Below are 21,492 nucleotides of genomic sequence, written 5' to 3' on the forward strand. Positions count from 1 at the left end.
TAGAGCAGAGGAGATATTTGCTAACTCCTTGGAAGTAAAGATGTACTACTGGTGTAAATCAGAACAGACCTGCATGCCTCATTTTTTTATTTCAGACTGACTTAAAAGCTATATTGCTAGCTGCCTGATGCATCTGCTATACTAGAAACCATCATATCTCTCAACTGGCTCCTGGGCTTGCCTTTGTAATGCTGTCATTCTGCCACTCTTAGTGTTTCTAGGATGGCTGGGGAGAGCTGAGAAGCCAGACCCAAAACCCTAGCAGAGATTGTAAACAATACAGTAAAATATCTACTTTAAAAAAAAAAAGTTTTGTTTTTCACGGAGGCTGTTACAAGAAAAATACAGCTGGAGAGAAAAAGCTAGCAATTCAGTTGATGAGAGAGAAGAGAAAAAATCCTTTTCTAGTACACTGACAAACATTCAGTGCCTGAAGAATACTATGTTTGTTAGCATTGGGTGTCCTGTGTCTCCCATAAAGATCCTTGGGGGGGAAAAAAGATTCTTCAAAACTTGACTTTTTGCTTTCATAATTTTTCCTTCTAAAAAGAAAACTAAGGAGGTTTTGCCTTATCTTTGCTCACTGGCATTAGGTGCCTCTGAAGGGCTAGAGCCTTGGCTAGGAGTGTCCCTCTAGATTTCTTTTACAGGCCCTGGAGATGAATCAGGAAAGAAGTGGGATTTAGTGGAATTTAGTTTCATTCTGAAGGGAAGTAATTTCTGATTGCCTGAATGTCAAGAAAATCAGCTTCAAATCCTTCTTCCAGGTCAATGAAGAAATTTTGTTTTCAGTGAAACCGAAAATGTTTAACATACTTTGTCAAGGCATAGCAATTTGGTCATATGTGGGTGAATGGTGATATGAACCATCTCATCAGGCAATAGGTCCTCTCAGGGGTGAAGGCTGTGGGATTACAGTACCACAAATGCACTGGCATTTTCTTCACTTGTAATTTCCCTCAAGGATGAATTTGAGTATGCCATCTTGAGTTTGATATTCACTACTGAGAGTGTTCTCACTCTCTAGATCCATAGCAAGTTAAAAACTAAAAAAGTTTGTTTTCATGCATCAGAAATGATGACTTTCTAATCATCAGTATTCTGCTTTTTGCTGCCTTTCATTCTGTATCATACCTGTCTGGACTGCAATATTAACCAGAAATAGAAGGCGCACAACTATTAAATAAAAGAAAGGTAATGTATTTTCTTTCTTCTCTTCCTTCCCATGCTGTAAAAAAGTAAGCACATCTGCAATTCAGAATTTTATAGCTGGGATGCTGCTAAGAATTATGGATGACCTTTGTATAAAATTTAATCTCTCTCATGTTATGCTGAAGACCCAGATGCTCCCTCTGAGCCTTAAGGTAGAATCTGTAGGAGCAGTAGGATCGTACCAGCACTTTCAAGCCTGCACACTCAACATGCAATAGAATATGTAGAAGTCCCTTAGATTCAAATGTTGAAAGAGATAAGTAAGCTCAAGTTTTCCAACTCTTCAGCACCAACTACCACCTCTAGACACAGCAAGTGGAAGAGAGGTGGAGGAAAGATGGTTGTCTAATGATTCAGTAAGGAAAATAAGGTATCAGAAAAACAAAGGTTTTCAGAGTGTTTTGTTTTCGCAGGCCGTGTTCTGTGCAGCTGTGGCTGTCCTGGTTTATACCACAGCTGTGCTGTGCCCAAAATACTGGAAGAATACCTGAGCTTTTCATCACAGGGAAATTAAGGATGGTTATATGGGAAAGAGGGAAGGGAAATGGGGTACCCAACCAGAGTAAACAACATCTAGTAAAGCAAACTGCATCTCCCTAAACCCCAGTCAGCACAACTTTACAAAGAATGAGGAAAGACACATAAATTACATGGCTCAACACTTGCTAATGCAGCTTGGGCAGGGTGAAATGACTACAAGGAAAGCCTTTTCTAGCCAACACCAATTTCAGCAAGGGGGTTTCCACTACCTTTCTACTCCTTGTGCCAGTACAGACTGGCAGCAGTAACATGAGGCAGATGTGCAATGTCAGAATGAGCAGTTGGTGAATGCTGCTAAAGTTACCCTGTTAAAAAGTATTCTGTGGAAGTGCATGAATGGTAATGCACTTCCAAACTGGAATGTATTCAGTGTGGAGAGCCCACAGTCCATTGAGACTAATAGCTGACTAATTCTCTTGTGCTTGTGTTGGGGAAACCACTAAAATTGGCAAAGGTATTTACAGTACTGGAGTTGTCTGGCCATAGACCTGGGCCTTCCTGGGGAACAGATGCCCTGAAACAATCATGTCAGGCTAGTCATTGAACCTCAACAATTACTAAGCTAAAAAATCTGAAATCTCATCCTCTATTACTTTATATGCAATTTATAAAGCTGTCAGGTGTTCTCACTGAATCATTATAAGATCTACTGTGACAAATAGAATCATAAAGCTCTGAGATACTACCATGGTTATGAACATCTACCATATTAAATGTTTACATAACTTTGTCTAATAACAATAATTTTGTAACAAAGAGAAAGCAGTACTAAAAGAGAAAGTTGATTCATGGGATTTTCAAGAAATATTTCTATTCTTCTGTTGCCACATAGAATTCAGGACTGAATTCAGCCCTAATGAATTTTCAGGGAAGTGCTGTGTGGAACAATCTTGGGCAAGTCCACATTACAAAATCTTTATTCTCACTGAATTTGAAAACAGCACTGCTCAATGATCTGAAGTTTGAGCTTCATTTTGCTGTAATTTTGAGGGCATTACTCAAAACACATATGACTGCTGATGATCCCATATAGAAGAAGAAAGAATTGGTATATGTGATCAGTTTTCCAGATTACAAATCTCTCTATAAGGAAACTAGAAAGATGTATTTTAGAGTTCACGATATGGTCGACAATCAAAGATTAAAAAGCTCAAACGCTCAAAACAGAAGTATACAACAAATGGATTTTTATTGACTGTTTTGGATAAATGGATTAATTAAAAAAAAATTGTATTACAAACTGGTGCAGTACCATAAAATTTGTTACATGTGGAGGTGCCATTTTTAGCCTGCACAGCTCCTGCAGCGCTGGAGCCCGTTCTCGTTGCAGGCAGTGCACTTGAGGGCTTTGAAGGAGTCCGTAAAGCAGTTCCGGAGCACGGACATCTTGCTCCCATGGCACGCTGAGCACGGCAGGAAACCAAAGCCCCCGCAAGAGAGGCACTCCTGAGGATGCTGCACTCTCTGCTCAAAGAATGAAAGAAAGACAAACATGGTTACCTCATCAACCACCATAAGGTCTAGGACAAAGAGGACTCCAGGCCAGCTGAAAATACACATCCTGGGTCCCATTTTGGGCAAGACCCACCCCCCCATCCCATGGCACCACCATGGAAGAGCAGTAAGTCTGCCTTTTCCTTTGGCCAGATCCACATGCAATGTCAGAGAGGCTCACTGAAGGTTCATTGGTCACTTAATACCTCCCTAGCCTGCATTCACACTTGCCAAAACAGCAAGCTAAAGGATAGCTTGCATGCATTACTTGGATGTTGTTTAGGTCTAGATTAAATCTAGGAAGTATTGAGATGATTGAATCCAAACTCCAGGCAGTTTATGCTGATGTTATGTTTTCTGTGCTGTACATTAAGATATATATTATGACTTTCAGCATTTGCATGCTCATGCTGAGCATATTATACCTACTACAGTTAAAGGTGATGATATCAAAAAGCCATTCATAGCTTCTGACAAGTGGTACTCAAGGAAATAAGTGGTCTTCTCAAATTTATGGTTGTAGAATGCTGAAGGTTTAAGAGTAAAGAAGAAAGATCATCAATGTCCAACAGTTATACCCAGAGAAAATTGCTTCAAGGAAGGCTCGAGGCCTCTCCATTGTCCCAATTCCCAAGTAAAACAATAAATTTACTCTATTTTCTTACTGGATTAAAGACAGCGGTGCATAGAAGAAGAGATTTCAAAGACACTTTTAAGTTTCACTTACTGAAAATTTGGCTAGTTTATTTAACAATTTCATTAAAGTTCAAATCAGAGAAAGGAAAGGTATGCCACTTTGGGTACTTACCACCACCTGCTTTAGCATTGCACTGCTGAGTAAGGACTTTGCAGGTTTGTTCACAAATAAAGAACAAAAATCCATACAATTCCTGCTACTGTCAGTCTGAGAAATTATGTATCACTACAAATTAGTGACAAATTATTACCAGAGTACAGTAAAATACCCACAAAAAATGTAGTACCTGGAGCACCATCAAGAAAAATGAAAATATTTCTGCAAATCCATTAATAACAGCATTAACCTATTGAAAACAGATGAACATGCAAACAAGGCATTTTTGTTCTGTAGCTCATAAACTTGCTGTTCTTCACAAGGCAAACAGCTCCTATTACTATCAGCTCTTCCCTTCCAGGGACAACAATTGGAAATATTTAATGTAAAATTAACATTCTTTTTATCTCAGGTGTGCTCCCATCTTTTGTAATTTTTGGTGATTGTTTACTTTATTGAACATTATTGCAAATAATCTCAAAATCTTAAGAGAATAATATTTTTAATCTTTACATTCATTATTGCTTGTTGGGCTTGGAAATATACAGATACCTTTGGATGTAGTTAAGAGAGCTAACAAAGGTTACAAAAACAAAGCAAAATTGCTTTAGCTCATTTTCTGGAGCAATGGCCATTTCCTCCTTGAACAGATGGCAATTTTTGGAATGACTTTTGGCATCTCCAGCAATGAAGAAAACAGGCTGCCCCTTACAATTGTAGTAAACCCATTTTTGAGGAAAAAATTAAATGAGAGGGAAAAAAACCCAAACCAACCAAACACACCAAAAAAAACCACCAGAAGGCAGTGAAGCAGTGATTGTATTAAGTGAGAAGTTATCAGTTTTCTGCAGTCTGACATTGTTTGTCCTATATATGTACTTCTTTGACCCAAGATTAGGAGACACATTCAGTTTGAGAATAACGTTTTAGGGCCTCCACCCCTGAACAGGGTGTAAAAAAGAGTAAAACAAAAAAAGCATTTGGGTTCATCAGTTTATTGTAGAAGAAAAGGAAATAGTGAAAAAGAAAACCTACTTGATTACAAATAGCAAATGTATATTCCCTACATTTATTTGCAGAAATACAATTACCTCAATTTTGGTTAAGAGATCCTGCAGTTCCCCAGATTCATTCATTAGTAAAATTTTCTCAGCACCCTATTAGGAAAAGAAGATGAAAAATGTCAGGCATTTTACCATGCAAAAACCAGAGATGATTAGAAGATTTGGACTTGCAACTTTAAACAGGCTGAGGACAAATTTGACTCACAGTAATTATATTGCAATTAGGTCAACCTTAGTAAAGCTAGAAGGAGAGGAGAATCTAATCACAGGTCTGATAGTAATGCCTAAAGTTCGTTAGCAATGTGAAGTATCATATTCCCTTTTCTGTAAAAGGTGACACAGCTTGCAAATTCTGACTATCTTCCCCTTATTTTACAGGGTATGTTTCCTGACAGAATAAAAACTATTTCTAGTTATTATGTCAAAAAATTACTATTTTATAAATATACAACACATCAGTGAATGCAGCAAAATGAGGAGATTGTATTTCAAATATTCTGGCAGTTGAGCATTGAATGAAGAGATAATGTACCTAATGTATAACAAAAGGAGAAAAAGACTAATGAAAAAACTCTAACAACATTAAAGTCAGACACAACAGTATGTAATAATTTAGTCTGACTGCATTAGGCCTCTTAGGTTTTCTGTGTCCTGAGATAAAGCTCTACTGAAGTGTTGGGGATTTTTTCCTCCTGAAAGTAAATGCTAAGAGATCTGCAGAAAAAATTCAAGTGTTAGGGAGGATATGGAACTCTTGTTCCTTTCTCTTCCAATTAGAGCACCACATTTGAACATCTATACTTCACTTAAGGAATGAATTTCATTGAATATTAAATATTGTGAAATACTTGCAGACACTTTTAACCAGAAACCAACAAAAGTTGAGGAAACTGAGGAACAGTTACACAGGCCTTACTGCCGGGGCAATTGGCCACATCTTCACCCATGGTGAGTTCATGCCATTGTGCTGCCCCAGTTCGCTCGTCCCTGCATTTCCAAATTGTTCAATTTTGTCTTTGAGTTTGCTTCCAGCCTTAACTAAAGGGTGTGTTGGGACACTGGCACAGGGCTGAGGTGCAGTGGGATGCTGGCACGTATCTCAGATGTGCCATTAGTTTAAGCTGCCCATGGTCAGCCCCAGCTCCTCACCAGCACCTCTCCCAGTTTCTGGGAGGTACAGGAAAAGCTGCTCGTGAGCACAGGGAATATATGTGTGACTCTAAAGTACCTCCAAGTGTCCAGCCATTCACAGAACCTTGCTGGGACTACTGAGGCTACAAGTGTGTAGCCCAAAAGCCAACTAAAGGCAACCAAACCTTTCAAAGCTCTTTTTATGACACCCTACTAAGGTTATTTTCCCTATAGAAAGTCTTTTTTGCTTAGGTTTGTGAGAAAACAGCGCACTTTTGACTCTGTGTTTGATGATTTTAGTTAAAAAGGAAAATGTTAATATTTTAGTGGATGTGGAAAGCCACTTTTTCAGTGGACACTACTCTTACAGTGTTATACTTTCAAGAGAGATATTTTAAAAACAGTATCAGACAAGGTAATTAGCTGTACTTAATTAGTCACAGAAGATGAGAGGGGTCTCATGAGCCAGACTGATTGTGCTGACTTTTCTACTGAAATCCATTGCAGATCATGGGCAGTGAGTGCACCAGCTCCAACATGTGCATGAGGCTGTCTGTGTCCCCAGCAGAGCAGGTTTAGCAGTCTGTTGGCCCCTTTCATGCTTTTTCTCTCATCTTTGCTTTCACACAGAGGAGCAGGCAATGGGAGCAGTTGGCACAACATGGCCAAGGCAGCCCATGGAGTATTAGCTTAGGGTTTGAATACACTGCAGCAGCTTAAGGCAAAGCTTGTGCTGCTCTTCTGAAGTAGAGTCATTAAGGATTTGCAACTTTATTGATGATGGAATTGCAGCACCCCAAATTCCTTGAGCTGGACAAACCTCAATTTGCTCCCTTTAGGAAAAGTTCTCTTCTCTGTTGCCACAGGGAAAAGCATTGCTGTGACTTCTGCCCTACGTTTCTGTGATGTTGTATAATGCTAATTGGCTTTTACAACACAGTAATTAGAAGTTTGACAGGTTTCCCATTATAGATTTATATTTTAAAGGATTTATATTTCTGATGACATTCAGTCAGTCAGCTGTGTGCCTTACAAAGTAGAAAGCTATGGTTTTTAAATTAAAACCCAAACATCAGAATGGCTATCAATGTTTTTAAGTGCCACTCTGACTTCTCTGATTAATGGCTGCCCCAAGTGAAATATAAGTAAAAGTCTGTGGAGGTTAACCTTCCCTCTGGATCTTTGAGTCTTAACACACAGAATCCATAATTGCTATAGATCCATAATTAATAGAGTAATTAACACAGCTGTTAAGTCCAATAGGTGCTTTCTGACCAGAAAGTGATGCCTTTCTTTTTCTTCCTAGGTTGTGCTCAGTCCACAATTACTCAGAAAAGTATGCGAAGCCTTAAAGACTCTGTCCCTCCAGAGAGTAGCATAAGGAGTATGAGGGGCAATAAGCATAATATTCAGTGAGAAGTGAGTTTTCAGGGGTTTTACCCATTTTTTTTTTAAATTTCAAAGCAGAAGCCTGTGAATCCTGTATCTACTAATTTTGCTGAATCTCTCTTTGCTGAATTTTGCTGGAGGAGTCCAGAGTTTGTAGCCAGATACTCCATTGGCAAGGAAATGTCACAAAGTTGGCTAAATCACTCAGCATATTTTCCAGATCCTTTTAATTAATAAAATTATTTTCACAATTTTTCCTTGAGGACATCCAGAAATTAACATCGTATTTCAAATCTTAAATTTCCATTAACTGTAGAACTAGGACAAGGTCCACTAAGTTTTCTACTGCCCCAACTCTGTCTGGTCAATAAACCTGTCTGTTGCCACCTATCTTGGATATAAATCATTACCATCTCCACGAGGTAATTCCTCATCAAGGAACAAACACAGATTTATGGCTCTGCATTTGGCTTTACTAGAATACCTGCAGCTTTTGGGAAGCAGCCTCTCTTCCACATCATTCCTTATATGCTGAGAAGAATTAGCGAGGCCCCGCACCATCCCTCTTGTGGACACATTTGCAGTGCAGATAAATTGCATGCCCAATTTCCTATTTTGCTAAGCACATAAGCAAGGCCTCTTGTTAAGGCAGCAAAAATGCACTCACACACTTCACCATCGCTGGCCCACGTTGTTCACTGGGATGTTCCAGTGAAGGAGGAGCTGGGCTCTGTGTGTCCCATCTTTGCCACAGCTCACGCTCCCTTCTGCCCACACCTCTCACAGCCAGGGCCCCCTGGCAGCAGGGACACAGGGGGTACAAATAACTGCCTGGAAATCTGCCCATAAACTGAGAAAATTGACACTGCAATATAGTACCAGCACCAGAAAGCCCAGATTTGGTATGCAAAGAATGGGAAAGGTTGATGTGTAAAAAGCAATGGAGCCCTGCATTTCCTGACATGTCAAACTGCAAAATGGAGGGAACAAGTGGGAAAATGCTAGGTGACTGAATGCAATAATTAAATTAGAGTTTTACTGGCGCAGAGCCATTCATATCCTCCCATCAAGTGAATACCAGAATAATGCATTTAAAGAGACCCAAAGAACAATTAAATATATATGGCCACTGGAAATCAGATGAAAGGAAACTGTTAATTCCTGCTCCACAAAAAAATATTTTACACACATATTTTCTAAAAGTCAGTTACAAAAACAGTCTCATTGTTCTTTGGAAAGGATTATAGCCAATGTGTCAAATAAAATAATTTTACTAAAAATCTAATGCTGTTTTGGATTCATTCTAGCTGGGAAAACTAAACAGATGATATTTTCTTCAGAAAAAACAGTCATAAATTCACATATCTGAAAAAAAATCAAGATTCCCTTGTATAGCTGGAATTCAATCATATATTTCAAGTGAGAAAAAACCCATGTATTTTTAAAATATTATCCTGTGAGTTAATAGATTTACAAAGAATTACTTATTTGCCTGTTTTATTTGCATCCCTTTACCAAGAGTATATGAGTTTATAAGAGTAAATGAATGCTCCATTAATTTTTTTCTGTGAGGCTTTCTCTTTTTTGGAAGCAATTTTTTATTCTGCTCTGGTATCCCAGCAGATGGCATAATTCCATTTCAGATGGAGACAACTTCAGGTGAAAAGAAGGGATTAGATCAGCCAGTAAAGAGCATGCAGCAGAAAGAAACAGCAATTTCCTGACAGACTGATATTTAGACAGTGTGTGTCAAGAAATACAATGGTTCAATCCTGAAAAAAAGGAGAAGATTAAAAGCCCCGCTGTACTGCAGCATGCAGTACTTTCCTTGACAGGGGCTAAATATGATTTTTTTATTGCTTCTGCCCAAGTCATGGATTTGTTTCATTGTCCCTGTGCAGGCAATGATAAATTCCACAGCACTGTGAATATTTATCCCCACAGCCTGCAATGCTCAAACAACTTTGTCTGTGCTTCTGAACAGCTTGGGTACAATATTCTCTATCAGATGTACATATGCTGGGTTTTGGTGCTTTTGTTACCTTTATCTCATTAAGAATAATCTTTCACCTTTCAAAACTGTTCATATTTTATTTCAGGGTTGGGGTTTTTTCTCATTATGACTCATTGAAAGCTGCATAGCTCAATATAGATTCTCCTTTGTACTGCTCCATGCAATCTCCTTCAGGGAGGGATTTCTCAGGAAAAAAATAATCAAAATGAAAAAAAAGAAAAAAGAGAGAGAAAAAAAAGGAAAATAATGCATGATTTATTTACTGACACACCAGGCTTTGGGATTTCTGTGTTTCATTTGCATATCAGAACTTAATTGTTATAAAAAGCATTATAGAAATATCCATGTTACCAACGAGACCAAATTCTCTAATTAGTTCTCGACTGCATTTGAATGAAACACAAGCCTGGCACAGGTTCCAGCCAACATGGAGCCTTTGGGGTCAGGATGCACTGGCTTCTGAAGGCAAATTGACAGAGCTGGAGGGGAATACTTCATTTCCAGACCTTCTCAACACACACACCTCCTTATTTCTCTAAATGAATGAATTTCAGATTCTCTTGTGAAGACATATGAAGACAGTGAAATAAGTGCCATAAAATAGCGGGGCTTGCCACATTTACCCAGCAGAATGAGGGCACACAGGTCCCTTCAGGCTGTCCAAGTGACAGGCTCGTGCAGGGGCTCTCCTTCCCCAGCACAGCAGCCGCAGAGCACTGCCCAAGTTACTGCCCTGCTCATACTGAGCTTGGCCTCCTCATCGTGCTAAAGCACATCTCCTCTCAGCTAAAGCACCCCAGAGCGGTGCTGCAGCAAGCAGCAGTGCCTCCCATGATGAGAATTAGTGGGGAGCATGGGGGCACAGACCTTGTGCACGAGGCGGGGCGAGGCACACGCTGCCATGAGCTCTCTTTGAGCAGAGGAGCTGTCTCATGCGTTGTTCCCTGCCTGCAAAGCTGCTTTTCCACAAATAATGTCACTCTTACATGGAACAACTCTAATTAACTCATTTAAGTTTTTTTCCAGCTAACTTCAGTGTACATCAAGTTAAGGAAAAAAAAAAAAGGAAAAGAAGCAGGAAAACATACCCCATATCTGGGGGTTTTCCTGGTTTTTAGCAGCCCAATGCTTTCAGTTTTCTTGTGCTAAACAATGTAATTGTAGTTTCCCTGCTGCAATAAATGTGTCTAGATCAGAGCACTAAATTATTTCATTTTTCTTTACCTACAGAAGGTAGACTTGTCTCTTCCATAGTAAGCTATCTTCTTAATTCACTTGTCTTCTTTTCTACACCTCTCTAAATAACCTCATACAGTACTTAGAGAGTTTTAATGAAATTTTATTGGGTTTTACACTGTCACTCCTCTTTTAGAAAACAAGTTTTTCACAATCTTTGAAAACAAACAAACAAAAAATCCCCCAACTGGTAGTGACTTATTGGGCCATCCATCATGCCAAAGTTACTGTATCCAGGCATTTCCTCCAGTTAAGAAAATAATTTATTTAATCAGTTTCAGTATCTTATCTGAATTCTTTTGACAAATTGGTCATATGTGGACTGAGATTTTCTTGGAGACAATCATAACTCAGTACTTACAATTTTAACATAATAATTAGATGAACAAATCTTCATGTGAATCCTGTTGAATTTTAAACTGCTCTTGAATATAGCACTTTTACTCATGACTGACTGGAGAACTCTCCAAATCAGAGTTTTGATAAAAGCATATTCTACAATGAAGTAAAAATCAGTGTCTGCTAATATTCTGCACACAGGTGGTTTTACAGCTGCTCTAGTGGTCTGGCAAGGCCTTTGACTGCAAATGCATTTGTTATAATGCTCAGGGAAGCCTAACTCATGCAGAACACATGGAAATCTTAGAAGGGATGGTGAAAAAGAGGAGAAAGTGTTCATACAGCCCCAATATTTATTATCCCTGATTGTTGGTTACACTGCATTTTGTTACTTAAATGTTTTGTGAAAATGAAAGCTTTAAGTGATGCAAACACAGTAACCTCTCTGTGCTTAAATATAGTTTGCCTTCACAAATCAGAGCCTCGCAGTTGGTGCTAATTGCTAGCTTTTTACCACTCAAGGCAAGTATTTTCTCTGAGTTTTCAAACTGTTTTCTTTGTGCCACTTTCCAGAATCTTTTTATTTTGATTTTTTTTTTCTGTTCAGGAGAAATATATTTCAAATATACATGTTCAATGAAAAAGTGATTTTGAATGTCAGGAGGCTTCTAGACCTAGAACACTACTGTACAAATTGGGACTTTCCATTTGGAGATAATGTCTTACAGTAGGACAGTGTTGGCCTCTTCTTCTCTCTCTTCTACAGCTGGGCTTTTTAAAAAGTATTAATCAATTTTGTATCTAAAAAATGTTCAGTTGATTACAGATCCTGATACAGACTGCATCATCTAAAATTCAATGTATATTTAAAGTCTGACAATCCAAAGTGTTAGTCACTTATTCAACACAGATATTAATAATAACAGGTTTATGCTATGTATATCCATCTTCCTGAGCCAATCACACATACAGGTTCTCATAAGGAAAAAAAATCAATTTCTCTAGATTTTCATGGTTTCAACTACAAAATAAAAAATTTTTTTTTAAGAAGCAGATATCTTAGATGTGTTATTGCCTTTTACTCCCTGGTTATCTTTTGCATCTTCAGATCAAACTTATCAGTGAGGATCTCCATCTGTGCAGTGCTACTACAAAAGAATTTCTGTCTTAGCTTGTTACCATCACTGCAGCATCGTAGGCAATTTTCTAAAAATCCTCCTTCTCATTCATCAAGATTTTCATCTGCTCCTCCCAATTGTAGAATAAAATATAGGTTCGTGCTTTACTTACCCCAAGATAGTGGCCATCAATAAACACAACAGGGAGTGAGGGAACCTCACAGACACTTCTGCATCTTTCATCTAGTTCTTTTCCATAATCACTGTTCAGAGCAATGTTTTTTTCTTCAAACTTAACTCTGTGATTTTGAAATATCTTTCTAACCAGTTCGCATCTTTCAAAAGTGGTTCTCACCACACGAAGACTGGTAGTATAAATTACTATGCGGCCAAACTCTGGGACAGTTGAGACCTGGAAAAAAAATAGTTCCCATTACATTAAGCAAAGGGTTAATATCTTCCAAGTATTGAGTAATTTTATTTAAAATATTATTTAAAAAAAACAAACAGCATCTTAAAAACACAATCCAACTTTCAACTTTTATTCAAATGTGAAGATGGAACAGGAAGAAGAAAGTTCTTGAAAACAGCAATTTAAGGCAATTTAAGTTCTTAAAGTAATGTGCAACTTGACTTTTTTGGAAAGTCTTAGAGATGGTAAGTTAACATATATTTTCAAGAAATAGAGACATTTTAGATCCTGATGGACTTCCAAATGGGAATAAATTGACCCTGTTCTGCTGATGTCTGATTCTGTTAACACAGTCACTTGTGTTTGCATAGAGTTTGATAGTACCCAGACTAAGACTAAACTTGCTAGCTTAGATGTTATTGGCAATCTGCTTCAAGACAAGAGCCTAACCTAAGCCTTAGTACATCCATGACCAAAGATTAACTACTTAGAGTACTTTAGACCTCCATGCTGAACTAGATTATGACTGCAGAAGGTACAGATATATCCCTAATTTTTAATGTAGTTCCTCAGCAAATTAACGTCCAAACAACAGTAAAAAATATATTTTTTGTGTGTTCAATGTCCAATCAAAAACCTACTGCAGCTAGCTGGAAAAAAGTTTCACACTACAATTCAACCCCCACTTTCCAATATGTAAAAGTTTATGCTGTTTCTTTCCTTTCTAGGATGACAACAATTAGATAGTGTAAATACTACAGGGATTAATTTCCCCCAGAGAGCGTGATAGATTTTCGAGAAGCCTGAGAATCATTCTTCTAAATAAAGATATTATGTTCAAACATATAACAAAAATCCCAGCTTTTTAAAAGATTGCTAATTTCCAAGCTTTCCTAATTATCCATTGTATTCAGCAAATTATATTTAATTATTTCATCAGTATTCCAGGAGTCAAAACACAAATTAGAAAACAAAAAGCAAGGATACCTCTACTACACTGTAGCACTGTATGGAAAATGAACCTTGATGGGTGAATAGATAATTTTTTACCTATCTCATTAATTAACTATAAAAACATAGCTGTTAAATTGGGCAGATGTTATTGCAGATTGTGCGATATAAACAGACATGATTTAACTTACTACTTGAATACCAAAAAAAAACCTTGAAAAAGCATCTTCTGCTTAGAGAAGTGTTTACAAGGTTCTTCATATAGTAAAGAGTTCTCACGAAAAATATTTGCATTTCACAGATCTCTTGCAGAACACTGGAGGTGTAATTGCCAACATATGTAGCCACGGCTTTCATCTCCCATTCAGGAAAGGAGCAATGTTGTGATAGGTCAATATTTTTTCTCTTAGAATGGATGTCAGAAATCCAGTTTTAATAATAAGTTTTATAAAAATGGGATACTTTTCTGCAGCCTGTTTATAGGTTGAAAATCTGTTGCACTGCTACTGCAGTATGAGTCTCCTCCAGCATATCGTTCACACATTCCAAGCAAGGGAATTAGCTCGTTCTCTCCATAAAAGACAAGTACTCTACATAAATACTGCAAAATATTTTAGTAACCACACATGGGCTGCTTGAAGGAAGAGGAGTTTGTTGTTTTCATAAGCAACCAAAAGAAGTTCTTAAATAGAAACTTTCACATATTCCTCCTTTCTTCCTCTTTGGAGTGACAATACATTTTGAAGTGCAAAACTATTCAACAGGAGGGAAGCTCTTGTTCCTCCATAGCTCTAATCTCTAATTGTGCTTGTTCCTAGACACCAGAGGCTGGCAGCATGGGTACAGACAGTCATTATCTGGTGAGGCATCAGGACTGTGGTGTCCCTACAGCATATAAATAAGCAGCTGAAGAGATGGAAAAATGGAAAGTTGTAAAGTGATCCGGAAAGATATCAAGTGGAAGGGGTGTACAAAGAGTCACTTTTATGTTTATTCCTTTCTTTTTTCTTAATGTGGCAGTGAAGAAATACCATTGTTTGGCCTGCAAAGAAGTATCAAGAACATTGATTAAACAATTCTTCAGAACCTTTGTTTTCTGTGCTACAAATGTACACGACTTGTCCTTGCAAGGACTTTTGCCATGGAAAGGTATCCTTCTTGCCACCTGTCTGAAAACCACATTGGTAATGAACAACAGGGGGGTTATAATCTATATTAGTTCTTATTTTTCTAAGCAATATAGAGGCTGGAAACTGTCATATTTAATTACCAGAATACACTCTTGAAGTAAACCAGTAAACACTGTGCTTTTCCTTCCTAGGTTGGAACTGTGGCAAAACCATAATAAATAACAAGCAATGTAAACAAATGAAAAGAAAGACACTTTCGAAAATGAACTCTTACAATATTGCTTTGCAAATTTGAAATTCAAATCACCTCATGTAACTCACAAATGCATATAAAACTCTAGGTGAAATTAAACAGAAGGCTATTCTCTGGTTAATGGGTATGACAAAACTTTAATAAAGCTGTGGAAGTTGGACAGATTAATATATCAAAAGATTTGGAGGAATTTATATTAACCTCTTATTTGCACTTGTTGGTGAAATTCTCATTGAAGCAAGAAGCTTACGATCCCTAAGCTTTCTATATGTTTTTCATATATTTGTAGCTTTTCGAATAGCTAATGCACGGCTGTAGCTACAGTACTTTTCCTACCCTTTCCCCCTAGATACTAGAACAATAAGGTACATTCCAGAAATACAGTTTAGTCTTATTGTCAGGAAGATGGCCCACAAGAAACACATTTTGCTTTCCAAGCAGAATCTGAGACATCATAACAAGAAATGGGGCAAAGAAGCCCTTGGACCAATGCCAAGAGCTTGACCCAGGGCTGGGTTACTGGGACAACTGAATCTCCTATTGGGCATATCCATTAGATATCCTAATTAATCAACCTTGTAAAATTTGTAGAAATCCAGCCAGGTGTGCCCATCATCACTGGGACACCTGGAAGCTTCCAAATAAAGGTCTCCTTTTTACTTTACTATTCTAATACTGTTGCAAGGCTTTTTTCTCTTTTGATTATAAGCAACACTTATGGATACCATTTGACCTAAGGTGGCAACTACTGTGTCATATTCAGGGAAACCCTGTGCACATGGGCCAGGGTTGTGATTCAGAGAAAGTGCCTGTATGGAAAGGCTGCCAAGGAAGAGACTTAAGTTTTCAGGAGGAAATAAAGTTGCTTTAGTAGTAGTCTTCTACATCATTTACAGCCCTTAGTTTAGCAGCCCAATGTTACCATCTCCCCAAGAGTCTAAGGGCACATCCTCCTTTACTGCCTCAGCCTGAAGAGCTTGCAGTTTCCTTGGGAGAATCAAGTAGCCAGCGACAGCAGCAGCACAACCTGCATCACTTCATAGCAGAGCTGACAACACTTCCAGCCTAGGAAACAGCTGCCCTTTTCTTCTGTCTAGAGAGAAAAAGTAATTGCTTCAACAGTTTCATCCTGTTCATGATTGAAGATGAAAAAAACACAATGTTACTTTGTTCCTGACTCTGTCTTTTCCCAGACTTCTTTACCAGGTCAGTCAGGGCTTTTGCAAATCATAGAATCATACAAATCATATAATCATGGTTTGGGTTGTAAGGGACCTTAAGGATCACCTACTTCCAACAGCTCTGCCAGGAGCAGGAACACCTCCCACTAGACCAGTTTGTTCAAAGCCCTGTCCTGATGTACAGCTGGAGGAAATCTATCCCTCTGCCATCCCTCTGGCATCCATCTGACATGGTTGACTCAATATAATCCTTAACTGGGCAAATATTGAGGGATGTCATCCATGAGGCTAAATTTGTGAGGTCATTATCAAGTGGCACCACAAAAGAAAGGAAGAAATTGCTGATTAAAAAGAGAAGTCCTAATAGAGCAAGCAGATGAGGAACAAAATTAAGGGATTCTGGGGACTGAAAAAGGGCTGAAAATACAGAACTAAAATCAGATGATAAACCAAAACCTAAAATGTCAGGACACTGAGAGAGCAAGAGTAGTAGACTCTAAATATAGAAATAAAAATATGAAAAATATGACAAAAAAAAGGCAATAAAACAAACAAAGTAAATTATAACAAAGTTGCAAAACAAAGTAAATGATAAAACAGAGAAAAGGTCACTGAAATCCTGAACCTTTTTTAGAAGAAATCCTAGTAGTCAATGTAACTGTACAACAAATACATTAGAGAATATGTGAATCTTCTAGTCTTCAAGTTGTTTGAAAATTTTGGAGTGTTCTTTAAAAAAAATGGTTTGTATTACTAGGGCTTCAGAAATATGAAATATGTCAGAATCATGCTCCTAAAACTTGTCTTTGAGAATTTACCTTTTTCCTATAACAGTTGCCTCAACAATAATAACAACAGACTTCTCAGTAGCTCTGAAAAAACAGTACAATAGTCAGGTGTTTCCTGGTGCTTCTGAAAGCCAAATAAATACCATTAATCTCATTAATATTTTTGGGTTCAGACTTTCCCCACCATATCTGATCCCTGATCTTTGGGTCCAGCTGCAACTGAAGCAGCAGCAGAAGTGTCCATGTTTTTCTGTTGGTCTCACAGTTACCTTGTCCCTGACCAGTCCCGCCAGTCTGAGCAGATATTTCTCTTCTCTTTGGGAGGGGAAACTTATTAAACTAACAATTGAATAACAATACCAAATTAATTCTTCAGCATATTTGCCATGAATCACTCTCTAAACACTATAGATTTTATTTAATATATTTTACAGCATTTTTGTCTGTTTGGTGACTTTGAGTGGCTTTTTATCTTTGGACCAAAACCCTTAACATGGATATTTTTGCAGCATGACTAATAGCTATTAGTGGTCCAAGCCAAGGCTTTTCTGCTTGTAGTGTAAGAACCACTGTATCCCTTGGGGCATAAAGTGATTGCTCCTAGAACAGTGGTGAAATTTGAAAACCTTTGTATATGACCATGTCTGTAAACAACTAAACAGACAAGTCCATCAGTGAGAGGAATACTGTACTCATGATGTTAGCCTCATTTTTATTTGGTTGCAAATGAAAACCATGAGAGCAACACTACCAAAGTAGTCATTCCATTTTTTTTAATCCTCTCTCTAGAAAGAAAATATAAATGTCTTCTAAACCCATTGGTTGAAAAGAATAGCTACATACATAGATCATTAATTTCAATAGAAGCATGACCCAGAAATTTACATTTGATTCTTTAAAAAAACAAAATCATAAATGAAAAAAAATTATAGTACTTTGTACTCAATACAAGCTGAAATGCTTTATCATATACGACATTTTTAAAGGTTTTTACTGTGTTCAGGTATACCACTCAACATGTTATTTATGCAGTACTGAATTGCTTGTGTGACCTAAATCAAGGGCTGATATACCCTTCTCTGTCTCACAATATCATCTTTCAACATCTCAGAGAGTTCTGCTGAATTATGCACCCCTTGGCTCTGTAATTAGATACTATCAGACTGGCAGAAGTATCTGCTTCACTAAGTAGGCTGAGGCAGGAATCTAGAGCACATTACAAACCCTGTGCCAGAGATGCTTCAGTGAGTAAATGCAACACTCATGATCCAACAAAAATGTTGAGCAGAAGAAAACTAGTTATACATAAATATACATACATGCATATATTGTATGTATGCTTGCATATCTAAAAACTTTGAATTAAGCTGCTTACTTCATAATTGGCATTACATAATTTATAGTTTGAATTTGTATCATTAACAGAGTGGAAAGAAGAATTGTGATTTAACAATAAACTGATCACAATCTGGTTTGAACTTTCTGGTTTTATTTTACACTCAGAAAATGAAGGGAAGAAAATAGCTATGAGTTTCTTGTTGAAGAAGTTCTGCAGGAAAAAAGCACCAAAATTTAGGCATTTAATTTCTGCAATATTTAAAAGCTTTTACTAGCTTTTGCAGTTTAAAAGATTTCTAAAATATATATTAAAAGTGGTTAGTAGTTAGTAGTTATTCTGAAAGATAATTTGAAAGTCAAAAGCTATGACCAAAATGTTTCGATTTTTTTCTGCATGATAATCTGTGAGAACATACATGTTTTTAAATATACAGCATTTTATGAAAAACATACTTTTGATCAAGTCATTGCTTATATGAAAACATGCAACAATTGAATGAGATGGCTGAAGATTGAAGGTCTATGTTCAAGCAAAAACCACAATATTTGCCATCATAACCACACAGAACAATGCTAATGGTGTTTATGAATCTGTCCATTCTGTCTGTTGGTTGCTGGTTCAAATTAAAGTTTTAATGCCATTTTTCAGGAAAAATTGATTTGCTGGTCAGAAGACGTCTTCCAACACACTGACTTCATCTACCAAAGTAAAATGTTTTTCTTTGGCAAGATCTGTTCACACATACCGAAGTTGTTGCAAGCAGTCCCCAGCCAAGGTGTGAATTCTTCATATGAAACCACATTCCCTTCCACTTCACTGTTTGCAGTCCAACCCTTTATGTGCTCTCACACAGCAAAGCAGAGTACACATGGAAATTTGAATCTATGCTGTCTCTTTAGTACTTTAATGTATTAAGACTGCAGTCCTGTTTGCATTGCCTTCAAGGACCCAGCACTACATCAATATTTGGTAAAATTCAGAACTTTATTAAATTCAGCATATTACAAAAGCTTGATAGAATGAAGTCTGATTTTTGCAACACAGCACTCGAACACTCAAGTGAAAGCATGTACTGGCCTTCTCTTAAAATAACACTGTACTTTTCCTTATGCAGTTTTGGCAGCTAAAGGGACTGTAGGACTTGCCACCTTTGACCCCTCAGGGCAGTGGAATGATATCACCAGTATCCATCCTCATGACTCTTGGGAAGGTCCATGGAGACCAATTTACAAATGAGGCCATCAAGAGCTGCACTCCTAAACAAGGTAGCTAAAGAGTCTGGGACATTCCCAAACAGATACTAGCTTTGCTTTCTCCAAAAAAAGGGGCCAGGTTACTGCTTTTCTCAGCTTTTAAAATAGCACAAATACTTGTGTGGCTTTGTTGGGCTGTGTGCTGTAACTCACCTCACACACAAACAGCAGCCCAAGGAATACCTTGGTTTCCAAAAGCTGTGTAGGAGCCCAGGCTCCTCTGCCTGTTGTAACACAGGACAAGAAACAACTCTTTTGTTCCTGCTTGCATTTCAAAGGGCTAGATGACTCTGAGGAGCTGGGCATAGTTACTGGGAAGGGCTGTGATACACCAACAACTTGAATTCTTTGATCTTCTAACACCTGCGCTATTTTGTCTCTCTTATCTACGAATACAACATATTCTGCTGATTGTAAAATAGCACAGTTTTACCTCCTGAAGGTTGACATCCTCAAAATTGTTCAACTGTAGTGTAAAATAGATTCAGAATGCAGTTATACCTCAGATATTGGTATAGCATATTTATATATGTTTGTAATTCATTTGTACTTTTCAGACTGTACATCAATGTTGGGGATGTCAAAGGAAGATATTTATAGTGTTCCTTTTATCCTAAAATCACTTGTCAGTATGCTAAAATATGAAAAACCAAAAGGAAGTCTTTCCATCCTCTGACATCATGTGTAGTGTGTGTGTTACCCTTTCTGTTCCTCAAATAATACAATATAACATCATGTCTCTTTTCCTGCCATTGCAGGCTTTTCCACATATATTCAGTACAGACTTCTTTTCAAGGGATATCAAAGTGTTTTCATTTCAAAGCAGAAAAAAATACTTATAATACCACAGCAAAGGAGTACGGGCATGACCTGGCCCCTCCCTGCTCTTTGTAGTGCTCCAGCTATGGGCAGGCTCAGAAGGTACAAAGACCACAGCTGAGCTCACCCTCAGTGTCCTTACTGCTGCTCACCCAGCACACACTCACAACCAGGTTACAGCCTGCTCCCAGGTGACCTGAGCTCTGATAAGGGAGCAGGTTATCTCCCCAGGGCTCATGGTCTCTGCTAGACCCTGCTGCCTCTGCCCTGTCACCTCTGGAGTCACACTGTGTGATGCACGTCTAGCTCTGACTCTGGGGTAAAAGCAGCTCCTGTTTAACAGGGCACAGCAATGCTGTGAAGTCAGCCAGGGCAAAATTTATTTCAAATAAATGAAAAATATGTTCAAATTAGTTGAAAGAAGATCACTATCTGTCCATGTCTAATTGTATTTTATTTATCAAGTGCTGAAGTTCTATCAGTATTTTCTTGTTAATGTATTTATGCCATTCAGCATATGATAGGACAAAATGAAATATTTGAAAATCAGAAACAAACCTGTGATTAACTCTAAACTAGTCTGCACTTCTCCTGGGAAGAAATGCTGTAATACAATGCATGTTTCTCTTTTGCTTGCTCAGTCCTTATTTCTCTCTCACCTCATATTTACCAATTTGACATCTCCAAGAAATTCTTCACAAATAATAAAAAGAGAGAGCCTCTGGGAAGACCCTTGGAATGTTCCTCTGGCTGGTAGGAGAGAAGAAGCATTTCTTTGCTCTGCAAGGACACTCCTTACGAAGATTGAAGGGGAAGGGGCAGGAGCTACTGAAAATAGTTAAGTTCTCAGCAGTTTACATGAGACACTAGAAACCAAAACAAGGAGTGTCCAACACTCTCCTTTCCCATTGTGCAGTTCTTTGAAGCATTCCTGTATTCAGCAGAAGCCAGACAAGGTGCACCTAGACTGTCCTGTGACATTTGTATGAAGCCCCTTCAGGTAGAGCCTCCTGTGTAGGGAAGAGGCTAAGAGAAG

The 21,492-nt window shown here is 38.0% G+C and overlaps 1 protein-coding gene across 1 annotated transcript in view; it reads right to left on the bottom strand.

Moving 5' to 3' along the window:
• Nucleotides 1-2,922: 2,922 nt before the first annotated feature.
• GRXCR1 (glutaredoxin and cysteine rich domain containing 1) overlaps nucleotides 2,923-21,492 on the bottom strand; it is a 38,403-nt gene continuing 19,833 nt past the window's right edge. The window contains exons 2-4 of the mRNA XM_036382450.1: nucleotides 12,503-12,742; nucleotides 5,131-5,196; nucleotides 2,923-3,216 (exon numbers count right to left, since the gene is read on the bottom strand). Coding sequence (XP_036238343.1) covers nucleotides 3,037-3,216; nucleotides 5,131-5,196; nucleotides 12,503-12,742 — 486 coding nt within the window. The 3' untranslated portion in view covers nucleotides 2,923-3,036. The remainder of the gene's footprint in view (nucleotides 3,217-5,130; nucleotides 5,197-12,502; nucleotides 12,743-21,492) is intronic.

This window comes from Molothrus ater, chromosome 4 (genome assembly GCF_012460135.2).
Source record: "Molothrus ater isolate BHLD 08-10-18 breed brown headed cowbird chromosome 4, BPBGC_Mater_1.1, whole genome shotgun sequence".
NCBI lineage: Eukaryota > Metazoa > Chordata > Aves > Passeriformes > Icteridae > Molothrus > Molothrus ater.